The following is a 21896-nucleotide window of genomic DNA, read 5'->3' as shown; positions in this document are numbered from 1 at the left end:
GGCTGTCTCACTCCGGTCGCAGCACGCAACCTCCAGGGCTGAACTTCCGTCCGAGTTTAGGCTGCAGAGGCAACCAGGAACAGCCAAATCTCCAGGTTCCCGCGCCAGGTACCTTGCCAAGGTGGGCAGACAGCGGAATGCACGGCGAGCAATGCGGATAGATTGGGGGTTGGGGCTGGCGAATGCAGGTTGGACTAGGTACCTAGCACTGGGGGCGTCGCAACAGTGCTAGGCACCACCACTTTGAGCTTGACCGATGGACTGCTGTCCTGCTGAGAGGTGTTGAGGGGGGCGCCTTCGCTGCTGTGGGCGGACCACTCGGCGTATTTCCAGTAGCTGCACGGCACCTCACCGGCCAAGTTCTGACTGGAGGCTGCCGTCGGGGGAAGCGAGTGCTGCTGAAGATGTTCCAATAGAAGTCGAGGACGGGCGGCAGGTCGGATGTTGTCGTTGTCTTTGCCTTCAGTGGGGTGTCTCGCAAAGGAAGCCTGCCGAAAAGGGCATGTGGACTGGACTGGTTTCGAGGAAAACCGGAGATGGGAGGGTGTTGACTTTAGGAATCGTGCAACGAAGCTGACAGGTGACTGTTAGGTGACAGACCGAAGGTGCGGGTGACGACGACGCAATGAATTCCTTGCGGACAGCAACATGAGGCCACCGCGACTGCGACAATGGTTATCTGGATCGAATCCTGGAAGAAGGAGGGAAAAAGACAGAAGCAAGAAAAGAGAAGGTCGGAGGAAAAGTAGGTCAAGGAGTCGTCGGGCAGGTTGAAGAGACCCGACTGTGGGCCGGCGCGGTTGGTTATATGGCGGCCAAAGGAAGGAACCACACCGCGTGAGGCAAAGGCCAGCTCCAAGGTGACAACGTCAATGTCAATCCATGGTCTTCCCCGGAGTGGACGACCAGACTTCTCCATGCCTTCTCCGACTTTCCAGGCCTGCCGTACGAATACGCTTGCGTTGTTGCAAGTTATTAGCCCAAGCCAACTAGGTGCTGCAGTAAGCTTGAGCCAAGGCCACCACCTCTTTCTTTCCACCTCCACAACCGTCTCTACCTTACCTTACTTGTACTGTCCGTCCCATTCATCGCCTTTCCACCTTCCTTCCATCACGCCGTCCTTCCCCGAACCTAGCTGCCCCCTGGTCGCATTGAAAACGCCTTTGCCCAATCTCCTAGACATGCGACCGCAGATATTGTTGTGCTTTCCAATGCATCATCGCCGATGAATGGTGTCCTTCATGTTTCTAGCGCCGCTGCCACGCTTCAAGCATGCGGCGCTATGAGGCAATGAGCTCCAGTCATCGTCAGAAGGTACGCGGTGCCGACAGCCATCGTGAGACGAACCGGGGGCCTCATTCGTCCGATATTCCAAGCTCAGCGTGCGTCGATGGATATGCGTTGCACTCGATTTTGGATTGGGCATTGGCCGCCGCTCGCCTGCATCTACCTGCACCATACTTTCCCATCCATCTCAACCCTGGTTTAGCACTTTGCCATTGACACCACCCTCACCGCAAGAGGGCGAACTGATGAACATTGGCCAAACTTTTATCTCCCCTCGTACAGCGTTTTCTCTCATCCCGCAAATCTTTCGTTGTATCTACGCATCAGATAGTAGCTTACCCGCTGTGAAGGCATCGAAAACCCTCTCATGATGAACAAGAAGCCCTGCACAATTAGAAAAACCTGCTCTGGCATGACCAAGGAGCGGCGAAATCGCAACTGATCAAGTAGTCGTCTCTTGGCAAAGAGCCGCTGCCGCCTTGGGAGGGGCTAGCTTCGCTGCTGATTGAGATGGACCTCTACCTACAGTTATCTGACTCAGTATGACTTTGCTGTTGTTCTAACATTCTCTGATGTTGGTATGCCCACAGCACCATATTTCACTACATCGAAAACTATGCGATCTAAACTCTGCCTTGCATCCTGCCCTCTAGGCTCTGGCAACACTGCGGCAAAGTTTCGTGACGATCCGAACCGTACTGGGGCTTGCGGGGGTGGACATTCTGCAAGTGCCTTCGCGATCTGCGCGCCCTCTTGACTTCGCTGCCCACCACACTTCAACTCCCGTTGGACCCTGAAGGACGATCACCGGCTTGCGAGCTGGTTGGCGTTAAGACTACTTAGCGCCAATCGCGCGCAAACCAAGAAAACTATTTTGTAATCCCTCGCAGCTTGAACATGGTTTTGCCTGTCACACTACAGTCAGATCCGAAATACTGCTTATTTGTGCCATGACCTTTTCGTACAATTCCATGTCCGCCCAAAGCCAAAGATGGGACCACTTTCCGGACTTCACCGCCTCAACTTTTAAAGTTACCCGGGGAAGGGTCTGTCGTCGCCAGGACCCAGAAATACCTTGGTGCCTCTCCGCAATGAGATGAAACGGGCCGACGTTAGGTCTGAACTCTGAAGCTTCCATTTCTCTGTTCAATAATGTTGTCGCAGAGACAAAGCCGACATAACGAGCGCTGGCCATGTGCCAAAACAACAGTTTCCGGTCTGTTGGATCGACTAAACTCTAGTTCGCTCGTGAAGTTGCAAGCTTGACAGTTTCAACGACGCCGACAAAGTCCGATTCTCTCGCTCTGCTAAGCATGACCGGATTACGTCATCAATCGGCTCTGCGGACCTGTGACAGGATCGGTGTGCACGGACCATATCGTCGGCGCCGATGTTCCCCACATCCCGGATATCATCGGAACTCTCAGTGCAGCATTTGCAGGATACACGCAGGAAATCCAAAAGTTGAACGAATTGTGAACATTGCAACGCATGGATGTTTTTAAACGAATCTGAAAGCTCTCTTCTACATTGAATTAACACGTTTGAGATGCGGCTTGTTACGGCAACATACGTGGGGACCTCAAAGCGCGCCGCCGCCGCCACACACGAATACGAAGGATGGCACAACACCACATTCCACCCACCCCTAGGGTATTATTTCACAATAAGATGGATCAAAAACATGGCGAAGTGTCCGAGTGGTCAAGGAGTTTGACTCGAATAAATGTTGGAATCAAATGGCTTCGGCCGCGCAAGTTCGAATCTTGTCTTCGTCGATGTCTTTATTTTTGCCCTTTTTTTTCGCATTATGCGTCTGGCATGTTGTGCGGTGTTGACTTAACCGAGAGCACATACAAAGCACAGATAGAGTTCGTTCATCTGATGCTGCTTCTGTCCGTATCTTCTTTCGTTCAAAGCATATCCCTGCAGAGCGTCAAGTCGGATATACACCAGATACCGCAACTCTCCGTTCACAGTTGTGTTTTGAATTGAGCCCGCCTGATTCCTCTATTGGCGCAGCTACATTCCCTGTGCACAAAACGACTTATGGATTTCTACATTGCTTGAATTGAACTTTTGTGGCTGTTCTCGGTGACCTTGTGAGACGAGGCTAATACAGCTGCTGGTATCTTGACGTGTTTTTCTCTTCTCGAACACCCACTACAAACAAGTTGTATTTGGATGGTGTTTTTTTATCCGGATCAAAAGAGAGCAAGAAAGACTGGGTAAACCAGAAGAGGTCCTGTGTTTCCCCTGTGCTAGAGCGACTATCTGTTGAGGATATTCACTGTATATTACTGTCGTCGTCTTCATCGTCGCCGTCGTTGTTATTATCTTCATCTTCGTCATCGTCACCGCCTATATGACTTTTATCATTCCTCGCATGTTTGTCCCTACTGTCGTACTCGATTCATGAAGAAAGGGGGGATGTTTGCGATATTAAGGAGATGTGCTGATTAGATCTAGAGGACAAATTGTACGCGCTTTCTTGGTCACTGTTTTAGTTGCTGATGTTGAACATGATTTTCGCAACAGAACTTGCGACATTGACCCGGATTTTGCTGATTGACTCATTACAAAAGCCCGCAATTGAGAAATTTGATGCCACGGTAAATTGAGCCAGCAGCAGGATATCATTCAAAGTTCTCAAGAGGAAGCATATCTATGAAAATGGGGATATCGTGAAGGGTAGGTATGTTAACAACTTCCAACCAAAAGCCACCCATACGCACAGCACACAACAACAGTCTGGTGCCAATCCAGGCATCCCGCCACCACATTAAACATCCACATCATTCTGTCAGCCATGCATTCTTTTCGCATCATTTCCAATCTGCACCCGCTCACGCCATGCCAGAAAATTTTACTTCTTGTGGAAAGGAGCAAGGATCTTGGCCTTGAGCTTGTCGGCGACGCTGACGCCAGCAGTGCCGTCGGCGCGGGCCTGGGCGGCGGCCTTCTTCTCGTGGTCGATCGACTTGTGCGCGTTGCCAGCGCCGCCGCGGCCGCCATGGTAGTCCTGGTTCTCGGTCGAGGGGCGGTAGGCCTCCTCGGGGACGAGGTCCTTGTCGGAGCGTGGGGCGGGCGCAGAGCCTGCGTCGCCAATGTTGCCGGCACCTGTGATTTGCATACAGTCAGTCGATGAGCGGCGTTTCTCAAGAGGGCGACTTTGCGACGCAATTACAAAGGCGGTGGGGTGAGGGTCGGCTTCGTGAGCTCATCGCGCCGATGCCGCAGGGGGCTGGGGGTGACGCTGATAAGAAAACGGATGTCTTATGTACCTCCTCTGCCTGCGCTGTAGGCTCCGTGGCCCTGGGAACCCTCAGGACCGGTCCTCACGACTTCGCCATCGACGTACTGGGTGTCGTCGGGGTTGATGTTTCCAGCTCCGCCGCGTCCGTGGGATACTTCGGCCGTCATTGTGAATGGGTTTGTTGTAGAGCGATAAATGTGGTGTGATAGTTGTCTTTCGGGGGTACTTGGTCTTGGCAGGTGAGTCTGCGATGCTTGGGATGAAGAAATCTTGACTAAAAAAGAAAGTTGGAGCGACGGCTCGATATTTTATTCTGCAGGATCACAGGCTTTGGACCAGGGGACAGGAGGAAAACAGGTACGTCAGTAATATTATATATAGATAAGGCATCGGTTCCTGGCAGCTCGTCGTCACATCATAAGATAGAGACAGACTGAGAGAAAGAGTACAAAGTACCTACATCGGATCACCTACTACTATCAGTGACTCCAGACCCCCAAGCTAAGGTTATCTCGAGGCGGCGCACGCCTGCAGATGACTGCGGGATGTCTTAGCGTCTTGGCCCCTGGCACTTTGCGAGTGGGAGGCACCGTTTCCATGTTTCTGTCCCTTCTTCATCCTTTCCATCGGGCACATCAGCCTTCAGCCATGCATGGCACGCACGCACACTCACTGGCCGCGTCCCGCGGCGGGACAGTACTTGCACATGTGCTGAGCACCACACAGACACCGACCAACGGTTCAGATGGCAGCTCAGCGAATGACAGCCGGCCCCTGCCCTGATAAACCCTGGTTTACGTACCTGAATTTCGTGAGAGCTCCGGAGACCATCCCGCATCGAACGTGTCTTGCCCAGCCCTTCGGTATTGTGTAAAGCACAGACGCAAGCTAGTACCTTCGCGAAGGATGCTGCTGCTGCCACCTTATCTCGACGCCAGCAAGCAAGCGGTGATTCGAACTCTATGGAAAGCTCTACCCTCGAACTCATCATGAGCCCGTTCGCACTTCCCATCCTTGGCGAACTTTACGCTCGGGAAAGAGGTCTGATGATCAACCTTGAAGGAAAGCAGGGATACCGCCTGTTTTCTGCAGAGCAATGTCGTCATATGAGGCATCCCACAATTCGACTTTCGCATCCTATGTCTCCAACAACACTATGTGCGATGTCTTTCCAACTTTCACACGTTAATAGAACTCAGCACCAGCTTGACTTCCCCGTGTGGTCGGTCTCATTCGGCCAACTCACCCACTCGCTGGGTTGTCCAGCAATGGCGAACCAGCTACAGCATTAAGAGGCGTCGAGCAACAGGCGTCGAGTAAGCACCGAGAGTGACGTTCCACTCAAGCTATCCCGTCAGCCAAGACCAACGAATGGGATCACATAGCCCGTATTTCTGATGGTCGCCCCGGCGCGCGCATGTCAGCTTGGGACATGCAACCTTCCATTGGCCACGATACAGCAGGCAGAATGAGGGGTGAAAGGAGAGATCGCCGTATATCAACGCCGGAACGACCGCATCGCCAAGTCGACCCCATCTCGGAAACCTGCCAAACTACACCTTCTTGTCTCTCATCAGCATGGAGATCTTAGGCACAGTCACTTCGGTATTTGAACTCTGCAGGATCACGAAGGACTTGCTTGAGACGTTCGCCAATGCGGGGCAGGATGTCACCCAGCTCAAGTACGAGCGCAACTTGACCGAGCTGCTCTGCGTAACTTTACAGGCGCTCATTGACAAGGATCCGAATATGCAGCATCGTGCGAATGGCACTAAAGCTTTGCTGATGAAGAGTTTCAGGGATACTATGGAGGGCATCAAATCGACGCTGAAACTCTTGGAGAAGAAGCTCAGAAAACTCAGCGTCAACGCAGACGACAACATTATCGCAAAAACGCGGCTTGGAATTTATTGGGTGCTCAATGAAGGAAATTTTAAGGACCTACTTGAGAGCCTCAGGAATCAGAGATTAATGATGAACTCTTTTGTCGGCTTGTACAATGCGTGAGTGCTTTCGAGAGACGAGTTTGAGTCTGCAACGTGCCACTCATCTAACATCACATTAGGGGCCAGACACTGGACGTGAAATCGATGTTGGGGAATATTCCACCGTCAACTCCGATGAGATCCGGAGAGATCGATCCAGGTTACGCGGAGGATCTGCTGAAAGCCGTCAAAGGCGGCCAGCTCGACAGTGTTGAAAGCGTGTTGGCCCGAAATGGCGACATCAACGTGGCCCTGGAAGGCGGAGACCGCGCAGTTCATATTGCCGCTCGCAAGGGCTCCTTGCCTATTCTCGAAAGACTTCTCACCCTCAGCGCTGATGTTCACGTTTCGAACAACGTCCGCGATACTCCCCTACATGCGGCTCTGAAAGCTGGACGGATAGAAACAGCCATGGCATTGCTGTTACGGGGCGCTAGTTGGAAGAGCCTGAACAACGATGGGTTCAGCCCGTTGCACCTCGCGGTCTTACACTCAACAAGCCCCGTCGTTCACTACTTACTGGACAGAGGAGCTGACACGGGCCTGCTGGACCTTAAAAGCCGAACACCGCTCAAACTAGCCTGGCACCCTCTGGGCAAGGATGGCAAGAAGGGCACGGTTGACATAGATATCATGCGGGCCTTGGTAGGTCACGGCGCCAGCCCGACGCCGACGGACGAGAGAGGAAGAACGCTGGTTCACCTTGCCGTCAAGGAGAAGCGACCGGACTTTGTAAGGCTGCTCGCTTCCAAGTCTGCTGATATGAACGCCAAGACCAACGACAAGAGTACGCCACTGCACGTCAGCATAACCTCGGACGATCTGCCCATGACCCGTCTATTGCTCGATCTCGGGGCAAACCCCAACGAGAAGACGGTACATGGCGGTTCACCCCTCATGTTTGCCGCTCGAGGGGGCTCGTTGCCAATGATGCGCCTGCTACTCGATCGCGGCGCCCAGAAATTCTACAAAACGCCCCAAGAGACCAACGCCTTCCTATGGGCCTGCTATGGCGGACATATCACATGCGCCAGCTTCTTGCTCGGTTGTGGGTATGGGCCGTCCAAAAGGGCAGCCGCGGACTTCACAGCACTCCACTACGCAGCTGCAAGGGGCCACATGGAAGTGGTGAGGTGGTTGTTAGAGCTGGGGGTCAACAAGAGTATCACATCAAAAAACGTAAGGGTCCCGTTCAAGGCCAGCGGGACGGCAGCAGAGGTTGCCAGAGCACACGGGCATAGCAAGGTTGCCGAGGTCATCGAGACCTTCGTGGACGAGCAGACGTACTAGTCGTTTCATCAACAAGCCTGCTAGTGTAAACAGGCAGGTTATCTCGAAGGATCAATATAGCAGATGCAGCTTGTCTGATACCAGCTTTTATTGGCTAAATACTCTCTACGGTCGAGCAAACATCTGCTTTAAATTGTCATTGGTACGAAAGTCGTGCCATGATGTAAATGGCGATCATTCATAAATATGGATTGCCGCAGATCTCATAACTGTGTGAAGTGAGCGTCGGCATCACCACAGATGCCTCATAAGACGTGCTGACAAAAGCTTCGGTTGACCTGAATATACGTGTCCATAGATAGGTTCAACCTTTGTATGTCGACTTTTGACAACCAACTAATCGTCTACTCTTTAGTCTTGAGTGCTTTCGAATGCGGGTTTCCGAGTAAAGACGCGGGCCTATCGGATAATTGTGCAGTTGTAGGTTTCGCAAAACTGCGACGGGGAAGGTCAGAATACTACCTTACCGCAGACATTAGAACAGGGTCAACGCCAGTAGTCCCAACGAGCATGGTCTTCATACTGGATTACCCTAACATGAGAGGGAAAGAGGAAGAGTATCTGTATATACATATGCTGAGAACTTGCCGTTATTCGGAATAACAAAAACAGACAAGAAAAAATAAAACAATGGGCGGCTACCGGAGATATGTAGAGCCACCTAAGAACTCGAATCCTCGAGCTGTGCCGAAACCAGACACACAATCCGCCGCTAGGCTGGCTATCTTGCGACGGTGGTCGCACCCATTGTTGCGGAATCTGGAAGGTGAGGTTGACTATGAGGGAAGGAGCACTTACTCCAGCGGGCCTGTGTCGCGACTTTGACGTTATAGTACCGCAGTTGCTCCTTCCACGAGACGTCACAACTGATTTGCGCCAGTATGCAGCACAATTTAGGCATATAGCTAGCAAACTGCTGAAATTACGGATTCTCACTTATCTATATTTCCCTCTATGTGAAGAGTATCCTTGCCCTTAGGGTCCTCATCGTACGAAATTCTCATAGTAATCCCCGTCACTATCTATGATAAGTCTTGCTGCCTCTGTCCCGGTCCTGCTGCTTCTCAAATACCTCTTCTCACCTGGACCCACGATGAATACTGTTCTATGATTGAGTGTGATATGATTAGACGGTCTCTATCGTTACAGTTGTGGCCGTCGTCTTCGTCGTTTTCCTCTTCCTCGGGCAGCCCGGCTGTCTTGAGCACCTCCCTCACTGCTGTTAACAATATCTCCTGCATCACAACCAATAATCATCCCAAGCAAGTACGTGGTTGTACTCATCGCATTGCCAGAACTTCGTCTTTAGGTCACCATTCTCAGCTTAGTTGCGCTTGAACTACGTCTCTTAGTCAATGGGGCTGTAGGTTTACAATTCAAAAAACCTGGCTGTGGGGGAGTCTTTCATGGGATCCACTAGACTTTGACAACTCCATCTGAGCCATCAACAACCCCGAGAAACTCCCGGTGACATATGCAGCGACATGAATCGCTTGCTGAGCCTAGAGCACACTAGCAACGCATTTACCGGGCTGTATCTTTCTTGGAAAACTGCCAGTTGACCGCTCACTGGTTTATGAGCGATTGTTTCTTACCCCGAATCGCACCTGTACTATTTCTGGCCCATTCGAACCGGCAAAGTTAAGATTCGAGGCCAAGTGCGTTCCATGTTGCTCAGTTATGGAGGGGAAACCGCAAACAAAACTCGGTCGATTCAGTAAAACAAAAAACCACCTGCCGATATATCAAATTCAAAAACATCGCACGATGCACTGGAATGCATTAGCTTCGATGGCGGACATTCAACTACTGCGGGTTGCTGCAGAGTAGTAGTAATGGGTGTGCAATTGTAGAGCGGTTCCGACTGCCGGCGACGCCGGAGCGGCATCCCTCCACCCTCCACCACAGATCCGTCCGAACTAAGGTGGGCAGCGTCCCCGGTGCTGGAAGGACGGAAACCGGCCAATACCTCTGCCCCCCCCGAGAGGATGCACCCTCCAGAACCCGGTGCCTGCTCCCTTCGCGACGGTAAAGTGTAGGGCTGTCTGAGTTCACTCGGCAATCCCAAGGACGTTTGTAAGACGGAGGGGGCAGTCGGCCTGGAGGCATTTCGTCATGGCGCAGTGTCTCAAGAGCGGCAGTGGAGAAGACTGCACCGAAGGGTGCATGGCATGACGTTCGTTTCTTCCAGAAGTTCGTAGGAATCGGGCCGGCAAGGGAGGCGCGTGGAGGGCGCCAACCTACCAGCAGGCGTGGGCATGCTGCAGGTTGTGTGTTGAAGGAGTGCGGGTGATCCAGGCGGTGCGCCCACTGTCGGTCGCTGGATTGGGGCACACTGGTCGAGCGGGTATGGAGGTTTGGCTTGGAGCCAAGGTGCGCCATGAGCGAGGCACACTGAGAATAGCCCGAACGGCGGAGGAAGGTGGCTGTTTGTCTCTCGGTCCTCGTTTCCCGAAGGCTGTCTATTCTTATTGACTCCTGCGGTAAAATCTGCCTTGTTTGTCCGCCGCCAACGGTAAGAATGACGCGGGGCATTGGTCAAAAAATTGCTTGGCCATGGATGATACTTGTCTGGCCGCGGAGTTGTTGAGGAGCTGACGGTCTGCCACAGAGTTACTGGGTACAAGCCATGATGAATCCGTTTCGATCGGACATGGATGCGACCAAGAGGCACCGAGAAGAGCACCAATGATTGGTAGGGATGAAATGGGCTCGCAACGTGAGAGCGCTCGCGAGCGGATATCCCCCGCATGGATGCTAGCCGGCAACAATAGCGTTCCCCAGGCCTGGTGGGAGGGACATGCCAGGACATGGGGAGGCGAGCATCAACAGATCGACGGCGTCTCTCTCCACTGTTGGAGGGTTATGAAAAGCAGTCGGCGTGTCGAAAGATGGGAAAAGACGGGAGGGATGCCTTAAGATGGGCCGAATAAGTGCGGGAGGTGAATTCAACGAATGGGCTCGGGACCAGCAGCGTGGATGAGGGTCACAGCGGCGTTGCCTTTGGGCAGTTGGAGACGAAATCGAACCAGTAGCGTTGAGCAGTTTGTCTCTTCGTGCCAACCTCGATGCAACATGTCGTTGGCGGTGGCCGCACCGCACCAAGGGATCCAACCGGGCGGAGAGCCAGTGGACGGCTGGGGGTCGTGTGGTCTGGCCTGACCTGACAGGTTGACCACCCCGGGATGGGGGTTTGGTTTTGGAATAACTGAAGCTCATTGGTGTGAGCCGGCCGTCGGTTGTTGCAGTGAATCTGCTATCTTCAGGTAAGGCGGGTTTGGTTGCGTTACGTTGCGTCGACTTTGCAACTCGCAACCCTGAAATACTGCACATTGAGAGGGGTCTCCGTCTGTGAGAACGAGAAGCCACTGCGTGCCATTCCATGCCATGCCATGCCCTGTTGCCAGGCGCACGGCCTGCGGCGGCAACCCACACGAAGGGTAACGGGCAAAGAGAAGGATAGGAGCCCGACCGAAAGAACGGTGGAATCGGGGTTAGCTGGCCAAGCACACAGTGGCCGCTTTTTGTGTCGAGCGGCAGTCGCAGAGTGCCCGTCCTGGACGATGTCTGTCTCATCGATCGTCGTTTACATCGGGGCCTGCAACACCAACGACTCAGGGCGTTCGCTTTTTTGTCCGGGGTGTGGAGAGAAGTCCGGAGTGGACGTCGGCAGCTAGAATGTTAGGCTTGACCTGTCGGTTGGTGATAGCGTGCATGCTACGGGTTGTGAAAGCCACCGGGTGTTTTTTCCCACCAAATAGAAGAGCGAGGGGAACGCCATCGTGCCCGATTGAGTAGTCGGGCGTGTGCAAGGCGGGCGGGCTGGCTCCAACAGAGAGGGCTAGCTGACACCTTACTCTACGCTCTGCGTGTCTGCGTAGCAGATTCAGCGGGTACGAAGTGAAAAGCCAACATCGGAAGGCGAGAGATAAAGTCGAAGCAGCATGGCAGTCGGATTGACCAACAACGATGGCCGTATTAGCGCGGTTATCCTTGATAGACGGTGTTTTGGGGTTTGGATGGTGAGTTCAGCAGAGTTCCAAGTATGACCCCACGACCCAGAGAGAGGCCGGGATGGCGTCCCTCTAGTTGATCCAGGGCCGTTTGTTTTCGATAATTCTCTTTGTAGTAGGCTTGCCGACCGTTTCTGGCCCCCACGTAGCGTAGGAGGTGCTTCGTGCTTCGGCGGGTTGCTGTGCCGTACGCAGCAAAGGACTGCTGGTCCTAGGAGAGGTCATAGCGAAGAGTGAAGGGTGGACAGTCGTCCGTAGTCAGGCCTTAGGGGTCATGGCCGTGACCTGCCCGTTGACATAAAAAGTCAAAGAAAAGACAGTGATAGACGCAGATCAGCCAGCGTCAATGGATGGAAGTAGGTTGAATGGGGTTAATAAGAGCAAGCTTCCTTCCGGCTAAGTAGCAGAGGGTATGTTGGTGTCGGGCTCCCATGAGCCACGGCATGGATGGAAGTGAGTGCGAGGGTGTGGAGGGGGATTTGACAAGCTTAGGCGAGGCGAGGCGAGGCGAGACAGACTCAGAGGCAACACAAGAGACATCCATGGACGATGGGCTGTAGCTGTGTTGCCCAGCCAGTCAGAGGTAACGCTTGAACGGTCCGTCGTGTCGGAGACGGAGGCGGCGAATGGTAGCCGACCCCAAAGACGGGGCCGCTGTATTTCCTGCGGTTGTGGTCGGTCGCAGAGACGGACATCTGGAGTAGTTTCTCGGTATCAATTGCAGGCGCGGATGAGAGAGGTCCCTCGTCTCACAGTTGGGGCCACTTGCGTAGACCGGAGATAGGCAGCGTAGGACCTGTCCTAACAGCGCGGGATACGTATTGCGTGCTGGTGGATGGATTGCAGAGACCAAAGACGATGCTGCTGGCGCTCGCTGCCAGGGTTTCGACGAGCCGACAGGGACTGATGCACACCTGGTCGGTGGTGACTGCGTTGAGTGGGTAAAAATGCGGAGGAAGAAAGAGGGTGGCAGGGTGCTCGCATGTCAGGCTGGTAAGTGCTCCGTGCCTGGGTGTTGGTAAGCAGGAAGGTGGGCGAGAACCACACCAGCGGTACATCTGGAGCTATCAGCAGCAGGTTGTCTTTCGTCCCTCGACGCTCGGTGTGAGTTTCCACTCGGACTTGAGGTGTGCACAAGACGGGAGCTAGATGGCGCTGGTTGGTGATGGAACATAGATGGAAGCTTGTCTCTCGGTCTCTTCAGCCGCTGGCTGGCCAGGCCGCGTAGGCGTGGGCTTGAGGATGATGCGTCGCTGGCGCGGGCGGTGTCGTGCAGAACATTGTTCCAACAGGGCGTGATCACCGTCGGTCAGGCCACGAGGAGATAACATGGCGGGCGACCCGTTGGGACTCTTGTCCGTAGGTAGCCTGTCTTAGCTGGGCGGAAGAAGAGGTCGCAGTTCCCGGAGGACGGGTACAGTTGAGTCACCTGGGGCTGAAGTCAGTCAGAAACAACGTCGTCTGACACTCCAACAATGGTATAGATACCTTTCCTTTGATGCGGTGCTGGTTCTCCAACGAAGTCGCTATCGGTTAAATGTTAGTGTAGTCGGTCCCTTGCTGTCGCCCTCGGCTGGCTGGCCAATGAGTATTCGTACCCAGGTGATGATGTGCTGGTCCCTCCCTCACCTCTCCCCCGAGCTGCTGCCAGGCACCCCAGTGTCCTGGGCTTTGCAGCTGGCCTGGCTGGTACGGCGTGCTGTTCCGACCGGCGAACGCTCGGGTTAGGAACAGAAGGTAATTCTGATCAATGTTTGTATTCGCAGGTATGCTGTATGTACGTATGCGCCTTGGCGGCACGCATGCCTTGCCATGTCAAGATGGCCAGCACTCACCGTAGTACGTCGACGAGAAGTAAGCTTTCGATACCACCAGCCACCAGCTCTGCGGAGAGATCTGTATTCGTAGGTAGGTAGTGTATCCAACCTCCTGCCCCTCTTCCTGTTTGCTCTCATGACGACGGCCGGGACAAGTACTCGTATGCTGTTTCTGTACCTAGTTAGTAGGCCATCCGTAGAAGGGGAGCAGATACTCACCTGGAAAAGCACACGCCGTAAAAAGGACTCTCCATGCCGCCCCCCTGGTCAGAAACCCCATGTCTGGCCTGTCTGACCTGTCTAGCCCTGCACTCGCGGACGAACTAGCCTCCTTCTGTGCGTTGCAACCCTTCGATTCCTTCCACCGGCCTCCACCTTCCCTCCACTGACACCGTCGATTGTGGACTGCCTGGTGGGGCACCTTCCTCTGTGCCTCGCCCTCGCCCCCGTCCCTTCTTCCCCCCACCACCACCACCACTATCACCACCACCTGCGTGTGCCTGCCTTACCTAAGGCACCTTCCGTCAGCGGGTGACCTTCTAGCCCATCCTTAGGTTCCCACCCGCACCAGTTCGCAGCCGCTGTCTGCCAGCCTCTCCACCGTGTGTCGCCGTCGCCGTCGCTGTCGGTTTCCTGCCGCTTCTGCTGGGGAGGCTGTCGCTGATTGCCCGTCCCGCGGCACCGTCCAGTGCTGCCCGTTCCTACCTGGTACCTACCTTTACCTACGCACCTCTGCGCCGCACCCAAGGCACCTCGCCTTCCAACACACTGTCACACCCTCTCTATTACTGTCTGTCCAATCTTGTCCCGATCCTGTCCTGTCGGGTCAGTAGGTAGGTACAGGAGGTACCTTAGTGTCCCCAACCCACAACCTCGCCTCCGTCCTCCTTGCTCTTGCGGACCAGACCAGGTACCACCAACCCCAGGTCCCCAAGTCCAAATCCCTCTCACACCCAGTCTACCTAACTACTTCTGCGTACGCCGTTATTGCTGCTTTCTCCATCTCCCGCATTGCCAATCTCTCTCTTCCTTCCTCACGATTTCCCTACTTGCTGCCAACACGGCTTGGTCTATCTTTCTTTGTCCAGGCAGATGCTTCCACCACCGTTGGCATCCAATCTCCCCTGACGTCTCTTCTTCCTCTCTTGTCCCTCCACAGACCACCAACTCTTTGGCCGAATCCCCGAGCGACCATTACTACTCTGCGCCACAGTCGCGCGCACTGCTCGAATCCGCCCGATTCCTCCAATATACCTCTCCCCGCAGTTCACTCATAGCCATATCATTCAACCCGAGCCCAATTGTCTATCGCATGTTTGACTTCGTTTCCTCTGCCCGGCCCCCGTGAGCTTGTCTCGCGCGAACAATCCACCGACAAACACCCCGTATCTCGCTCGCCGCCCTCTCTAACCAGCCTCCGACAAAAGTCGCCAACATGGCGGGCTTCTTCAACAAACTGAAGAATGCGGGAAATGTGCGTACCAAATCTCTTGGAATTCAGCCCGCGCCCTTTCCGCCGCCGCGTCCCGTTCTCACATGCTGGCCTTTGCGCGACTTCGCCGTTGCTGACAGAGTGCCTGCTTTCTAGACAACCACAAGCCCAGCGACCAAAGATGCGCCCAGCAAAAAAGCCGGCAAGGAGGAGCCAGCTCCTGAGCTTACCCCCTTGGAAAAGATGCTACAGAATGCTGGTCCATTGAGGGAAGATGGCACCGACAAGTTCTTCGGTCTCGAGAATGTAAGTCCTCCAAACCCCACCGGTGTCTGCACCGGCTTTTCCGAGACGACGAATGCTGATCAATCGTGTAGTTTGGCAATACCTGGTATGCCACTTTGTCGCTTCTCCTGGCCCTTTCGCTGACCTTTGTATAGCTACTGTAACTCAATTGTACAAGCGCTCTTCTACTCCGAATCCTTTCGAGACCATGTCGTCAAGTATCCGCCCTTGTCGCCTACCGATACCCCCAACGGAACACGACCGAAGGTCAACGTAACCATCCGTCCGCCAGTCGCGAAAGAACCCCCAAATACCCCAGGTACGAAGCAGAAAGGCTTGAGTGCCTCGGAGTCGATGAAGCGCAGACAAGCTATAACTGCAGGAATGCCCCCTCCAGGCGCTCCTGGCACACGTCCCGAAGACAAGCCCGACTCGCCCGAATACAAGAAGAAGCAGGCAATGATCAAGGGCCCGATTCTGGAGTTGGCCCAGGAAAACCCCTCAGCATACGGGATGGAGGAATGCACCTTCACCGGGCTCAAAGACATCTTCCAGGCCCTGATTGAGAGCAATACCAGAACGGGTGTGCTCAGCCCGCAGCGATTCCTCGAAATTTTCAAGAGAGACAATGAAATGTTTCGAAATTCCATGCATCAGGACGCTCACGAGTTCTACGGTCTGGTCTTGAACGACGTCATATCCAACGTCGAGACCAACGCCAGGCGGATCCAGGAGCGAGAGGCTGAAAATAGGGACGGCTTGGTTCAGTCAGTGGAGAATGCTCTTGGTGCCACGAGCCTCATCAATCGCCCTGTCAACGGCATGGGCTCTCCTGGAACCGGATGGGTTCACGACATTTTCGAGGGAGTCTTGACGTCGGAAACAAAGTGTCTGACTTGTGAGACGGCCTCACAACGAGACGAGACATTTCTGGACCTGTCCATCGATTTGGATGAGCATTCATCAGTAACGTCATGTTTACGCAAGTTTTCTGCCGAGGAAATGCTCTGCGAGCGCAATAAGTTTCACTGCGATCATTGCGGCGGTCTTCAGGAGGCTGAAAAGCGAATGAAGATTAAGCGTTTGCCCAAGGTCTTGGCGTTGCATCTAAAGCGCTTCAAGTATACCGAGGATTACAGCCGGCTGCAGAAGCTTTTCCACCGAGTCGTGTATCCCTACCACCTACGCATGTTCAACACCACCGATGACGCCGAGGACCCGGATCGAATGTACGAACTGTACGCTGTTGTAGTTCACATCGGAGGTAATGCCTATCACGGCCACTATGTTTCAGTCATCAAGACCAAGGATCGTGGTTGGGTTCTTTTTGACGACGAGATGGTGGAACCGGTCGACAAGCACTTCGTTCGCAACTTCTTTGGCGATAAGCCCGGCATGGCTTGCGCGTATGTTCTCTTCTACCAAGAGACCACCTTCGAAAAGGTGCAGGCGGAGATGGAGGCTGAGGGTGCGGAGGAGGTCAAGATCGCGAACGAAACCGCAAACGTCGCACAGGAAAACGGCCAGGTCAACGGTACGAACGGCACTCCGAACGGCACTGCACCCCTTTCCAAGCAGTTTACACAACCCGTAAGCCCGATTGAAGAGCGTGATCCGATGCCCGGGCTTTCTCACGCTCAGACTGCGCCCGGTAAAGTGGATGCACCAGAGGTTCCGCCAGTACCGCCCACATCCGCTGCTCCTGCGATACCTGTTGGCATCACCAGATCTAACACGGCAGCCAAGAACGAAAAATCAAAGGATGAAAAGAAGCGGGAGAAGAAGGAGCAAGAGGCTGCCGAGAAGGCCCGGAAGCAGGCTGAAAAGGACAAGGCGAAAGAGGAAGAGAGGCAACGAAGGGAAAGTCACGCCCGGCGGAGAGAAGCTTATCAAAAGGAACAGGACGAGCTGCGCCAGGTTCTGGAATTAAGCAAGAAAACTGCGGAAGAACAAGAACCGAAGAAGAAGGAACCCTCTGGCACGACGAGCTTCCTCAACAGGTCTAGCCGGGCAAGCAAGTCGATGACTCGAAAGAGCTTCGGGTTTCTCAGCAAGGACAAGGATAAGCCTGAATCACCGAGGCCGACAGAGAACGGTCATAATGGCACCGATGGCGCAGCAAACCACGCAGACAAGCCCAAGGAGTTGAGAGAGCGGTTCAGTTTCAATCTAGGCAGGAAGAAGAGCGGAAACCTGCTGTCATGAGGCGGCGCATTAAATATCGTTTGACGACTCACCTGAAGGTTTCAGTTTCTCATTAGTACATATCACAAAAAAGGAGTCGGTAGGGAGCTGTTGTGTACGATGGACACAGTACATCGCTTCCTGCCCTGGTGTAGGTTGCGACCAGCCCCACGAACGGCTCCAACGGAGGAAACTCTGGGCGCGAGCAGATACCCGAGCATGGTGCGGTTAGCTTGGATAATATTCTTTTTCACATAATGAGGGCGACTAGGTTCAAGGCCACAGTTGATGGAGTCATGAGCGTTGCTTTTGACGAACCACGCCGAACTGTATGATAGCGCAAGACGGTATCAAAGATTCAAGACCCAGAGCTGCAATTCTCTGAAGAGGCAGCCTCCGAGGAATAAAGGTTGCAAAGCATTTGCCCTTCTCAATATCATGACACTGTATTGCCGCGCCGTGTTGTTTTTAATTTCCTGGGCAGTGATGCCCCTTCGATGACCAAAACCACCCGCTGCCAACCCCCAACGCCAGTTCGTTACGATGATGCCATGCTGTGAAAGGTCCAAGCCGTTTGATATACACAAAGAATAAGCAGATCCGCCGGGTCTTCATCCGTCTATCCGAGGATGAGCTCGTAGAAAATGATGAGGGTGTTGATCGCTATTAACGGTACTGTAAAGCGGGGGACGTCAGCATCTCGCCTCCCGAAGCTCCCAAGTAGCCTGGCGGGTATGTTATACGTACTTCTCATAAGCGTCCGCACGCTGGCAATCAGGTTGATGATCTTGGCCTTAACACTCGCATCGGTGCTCTGACCGAAAGCTGGGTCGTAGGAGGACGGGGACAGGTTGACTGTTTCGGGAGGTCATTAGCTGAACCGTTCGTCTTGCGCATCCGCTTGTACTTCAATGAGGGTAGACGGAGGGGGGAATTGAGGACGGCCGTACTGCGCGCGAGGAAGCGGTCTTCGGAGAGGACGGCGATGGCGTTGATGAGGAGGACAGCGACTGGAGGGGGTTATTGTGGTTAGCGCAAGCTTTCTGAGATGGGGAGGGATGTGTGCGCATACTGTAGAGAAAGTTTCCTAGGATGTACATCTTGACGGCGGTTGCAGGCGCAAGCCAACTTGTTGTGGAAAAGAAGGCTTTTGGGAAGAGGATTGGTTTCGTTGCGATCGTGGGGTAAGGGGGTAGTTTCCAGCAAGACGAAGCTTGGGAAGTTGGGGCCAGGTGGTGATGGTGGTTGCGCGCTGCGCTTCGCTGTCCAGACCTGGAGCTTACCTTGGGTCCAGTGCGTGATGGAGGTGGACTTGATCCGTCCCGATGACCCCTGTCTGCGCTGCCCGCTGCCAGTAAGGTACCTAATTCAGGTACCGCCTTGGGGGGGAGGAAAGCTGTCCACAGCTGCTGTGTGTGCTCATCGCTCCAATTGCTTGCATTGCATGAATGTCTTTGGGCCGTGCACGGACACTCAGAGCTGTGGTGGGTAGGTGCAAGACGACAGCTTACACTTTCACTCTGAGAACTTGACCTGTCCCGCCTGAATGAGAGCTCCAAGTTCGCGAGAATTATCATCAGGAAACTTGGAAGGCATTGAGATGAAAAGGAGCACAGGGCAGATCGTTTCACAACTTGGACTTTTTGTATCTCCTGACGATCCTCCTTTCCTCAGTACAGATATGAAATAAACCACATTTCACAATCCTTCTCTTCTCATTCCTTCCCTTCTCAGTACCTCCCGCCCTAAAAGTACACGCACCCCTTGACGCGCTCACAATGAAGCTCCCAGGTATCTACAGCTCCTTCACGCATCCTCCCTCTTGTTCAAACTTTGGAAACAACCAAGACTGACACGGCTATAGACATTGTCCTTCTGGGACTCATCCCTTCTCTAATCACCATCCACCTACTCCTCTCCCCAGACACAAAAGTAGAGGAATCATTCAACATCCAAGCGACCCACGATGTTCTCGTCTATGGCACACCAACCAGCGACATCGCTTCCCGCTTCCGCGCCTCCTACGACCACTTTGACTTTCCCGGCGCCGTTCCTCGCACCTTCGTAGGCCCCGTCCTCCTCGCAGGCATCGGTGGTCCCATCGTGTCCCTATTCGGCTTCGCGCACGCCCAGCTCGTCGTCCGCTTGCTGCTGGGTCTCGCGAATGCTGCTGCGCTCATCCTCTTCGCTCGCAGCCTGGGCAAGGGGCTGGGCGTAGATGTGCAGCGATGGTGGATTTTGTTGCTTGCTAGCCAGTTTCACGTCATTTTCTACGCGTCAAGAACGTTGCCCAACATGTTTGCCTTCGCGCTGAGTGAGTACTCCCGCGTTCATTATGGTTGCTGTAGTAGAACTAACATCACGAAAAGCAACTCTCGCCTCTGCAAACCTTCTCCCCCATCCTAACCCCCGGATCTCATCCCCCCGCCAGCGCGTTGCTGTCTCCCTCCTCGTCTTCGCCGCCGCAATCTTCCGCTCCGAAGTCGCCCTTTTGCTCGCCACTACGGGCCTCTACCTCCTGCTGACGTCGCAAACCACGATCCCACGCCTGATCCGTCCCTTCGCAGTGAGCTTTACCGTCGCCCTCGTTGTCTCGGTGCCCCTGGACTCGTACTTCTGGCAGAAGCCCCTCTGGCCCGAGCTCTGGGGCTTCTACTACAATGCCGTCCTCGGCTCTTCTTCCAACTGGGGCGTCTCGCCTTGGCACTTCTACTTTACATCCGCGCTCCCTCGCCTGCTCGTCAACCCCCTGACTTTCATTCTTCTCATCCCCGTAGCTCTAACCCAGCCAGGGACATCCAACGTAGCCCGCGGCCTCGTCATCCCCTCCCTCCTCTTCGTTGCAATCTACTCCATCCAGCCTCACAAGGAAGCCCGCTTCATCTTCTACGCCGTCCCGCCCCTGACGGCGGCGGCCGCCCTCGGCGCAAACTACATCTTCGCCCGTCGCACCAAATCTCTCGTCTTCGCCCTCGCCTCCTCGGCCCTCTGTCTCAGCATCCTCGCCGCGTTCGCCGCCTCGACGGGCATGCTGCTCATCTCCTCCCTCAACTACCCCGGCGGCGACGCCCTCCGCCAGCTCCACGCCCTCGTCGGCTCCGGCCCCTCGCCGGGCAAGAGCCCCGCCAGCTCCTCCGTGACGGCCGTACACACCGACGTGCTGAGCTGCATGACGGGCGTCACCCTCTTTGGGCAGAACCCGGCCGGGCTGCCCAAGAACCCCCACTCGCGCGCTCTGGAGAACAGCCTCAACAGCGACGCGACGACGGCCGCCGCGGTGCCGGTGATGACCTTTGACAAGACGGAAGACAAGTCCGTCCTCGCGGACCCCGCGTTCTGGTCGCGGTTCGACTACGTGCTTGCCGAGGACCCTGCGTCCGTCAAGGGGGGCCAGTGGGAGACCGTCGGCGTCGTGCAGGGGTACGCTGGGATCGAGATCCTGAAGCCTGGTGCCGTCGTGGCCGGGGAGCAGGACACCGAAGAAGGAGAGAAGGTCCTCGGCAGAGGTTTGTGGGTTAAGAGGATTCGTGACAAGGTCAGGTCGTTGACTGGTGGCTGGTGGGCTGGGCCGCGGATGGAGCCTAGAATCCGCATCTTGAAGAGAGTCAAGGACGCGGGTTCCGGGGCGAGGATTGTGTCCCAATAAACGTTGATTTCACGAGCGTCGTCGCATTTGTATCACATTTACTAGACCAAGGGCTTCGCTTCCCTCAGAGAGAATGAGGGAGCGAGCCCAATCACAACGAATCACCAGAAGTGGAACATGAACGTTTGATGAATGCCATGCTCTAAGCTCGGCTTCTTGTGAAAGGGGGAAAAGGAAAAGAGTAAACACTATCCTACCACACGGCTGTTCGTAACCAGCCTTTAAACCCCGCGTATCCAATGCCCCGACGAACTCTACAAGTATCCTGTTCCCGTCTGCTTCCAATGCGAACCAATACAACACACGTACATGTGCACACTTTTTTATCGTTTTCAATCGAAACCGCCGTGTTCGTTGCAACCCAGCCTGCCCCCCAACCCCCTACCACGCGCCTACGCACGCAAAACACACACAAGGACGAACAGAGCGGGCCTAGCGTCAGACACACCAGTCCCTGTGCTCTCTCTCTCACTCTCTCTCTCCCATCCAGCCTTACTCCCGAAGACCAAAATTGTCATCTCCGAGTTGAACCCTCCTGAACCAGTAAAACCCAATAGGTGTGCAACCCCAAGCCTAGGAACCAGGCACCAATCCGCTTCTCGCTGGCTGTTTCAGTGTCGTAATCGCATCTTACAGATATGGAATAAGTATATCAGAGCGCCGTATGCCTCCCTTTTGAAAGAATCGGGTATCCAGGTGTT

General features: G+C 54.4%; 5 protein-coding genes across 5 annotated transcripts; 3 read left to right on the top strand and 2 right to left on the bottom strand.

Annotated features, from left to right (window-relative positions):
* Positions 1 to 4153: 4153 nt before the first annotated feature.
* Positions 4154 to 4710, bottom strand: CGGC5_v000544 (uncharacterized protein; the record flags this gene model as incomplete). The annotated part of the gene is made up of 2 exons (XM_032032341.1): positions 4154 to 4407; positions 4572 to 4710. 2 exons carry the CDS (start codon positions 4708 to 4710, stop codon positions 4154 to 4156), a joined length of 393 nt encoding a protein of 130 aa, XP_031888424.1.
* A 1411-nt stretch (positions 4711 to 6121) lies between these two features.
* On the top strand, positions 6122 to 7818 carry ANK1-3 (Ankyrin-1; the record flags this gene model as incomplete). The annotated part of the gene is made up of 2 exons (XM_032032342.1): positions 6122 to 6546; positions 6609 to 7818. The coding sequence occupies 2 exons, from the start codon at positions 6122 to 6124 to the stop codon at positions 7816 to 7818; spliced, it is 1635 nt and encodes a 544-aa protein (XP_031888425.1).
* A 7265-nt stretch (positions 7819 to 15083) lies between these two features.
* On the top strand, positions 15084 to 17570 carry creB (putative ubiquitin carboxyl-terminal hydrolase creB; the record flags this gene model as incomplete). The annotated part of the gene is made up of 5 exons (XM_032032344.1): positions 15084 to 15122; positions 15237 to 15386; positions 15458 to 15471; positions 15521 to 15684; positions 15748 to 17570. The coding sequence occupies 5 exons, from the start codon at positions 15084 to 15086 to the stop codon at positions 17568 to 17570; spliced, it is 2190 nt and encodes a 729-aa protein (XP_031888427.1).
* Positions 17571 to 18168: 598 nt separating this feature from the next.
* YOS1-0 (Protein transport protein YOS1) lies at positions 18169 to 18649 on the bottom strand (the record flags this gene model as incomplete). Its single annotated transcript, XM_032032345.1, has 4 exons — positions 18169 to 18224; positions 18297 to 18404; positions 18500 to 18559; positions 18622 to 18649. 4 exons carry the CDS (start codon positions 18647 to 18649, stop codon positions 18169 to 18171), a joined length of 252 nt encoding a protein of 83 aa, XP_031888428.1.
* Positions 18650 to 19327: 678 nt separating this feature from the next.
* Positions 19328 to 21195, top strand: Alg12 (Dol-P-Man:Man(7)GlcNAc(2)-PP-Dol alpha-1,6-mannosyltransferase; the record flags this gene model as incomplete). The annotated part of the gene is made up of 3 exons (XM_032032347.1): positions 19328 to 19340; positions 19414 to 19863; positions 19919 to 21195. The coding sequence occupies 3 exons, from the start codon at positions 19328 to 19330 to the stop codon at positions 21193 to 21195; spliced, it is 1740 nt and encodes a 579-aa protein (XP_031888212.1).
* Between the last annotated feature and the right edge of the window lie 701 nt (positions 21196 to 21896).

The sequence above is a fragment of the Colletotrichum fructicola genome, assembly GCF_000319635.2.
Source record: "Colletotrichum fructicola Nara gc5 chromosome Unknown KSG_Nara_v1_contig01, whole genome shotgun sequence".
NCBI lineage: Eukaryota > Fungi > Ascomycota > Sordariomycetes > Glomerellales > Glomerellaceae > Colletotrichum > Colletotrichum fructicola.
Note: the sequence above shows the minus strand (reverse complement) of the source record. Positions and strands in the feature narration are given on the sequence as shown.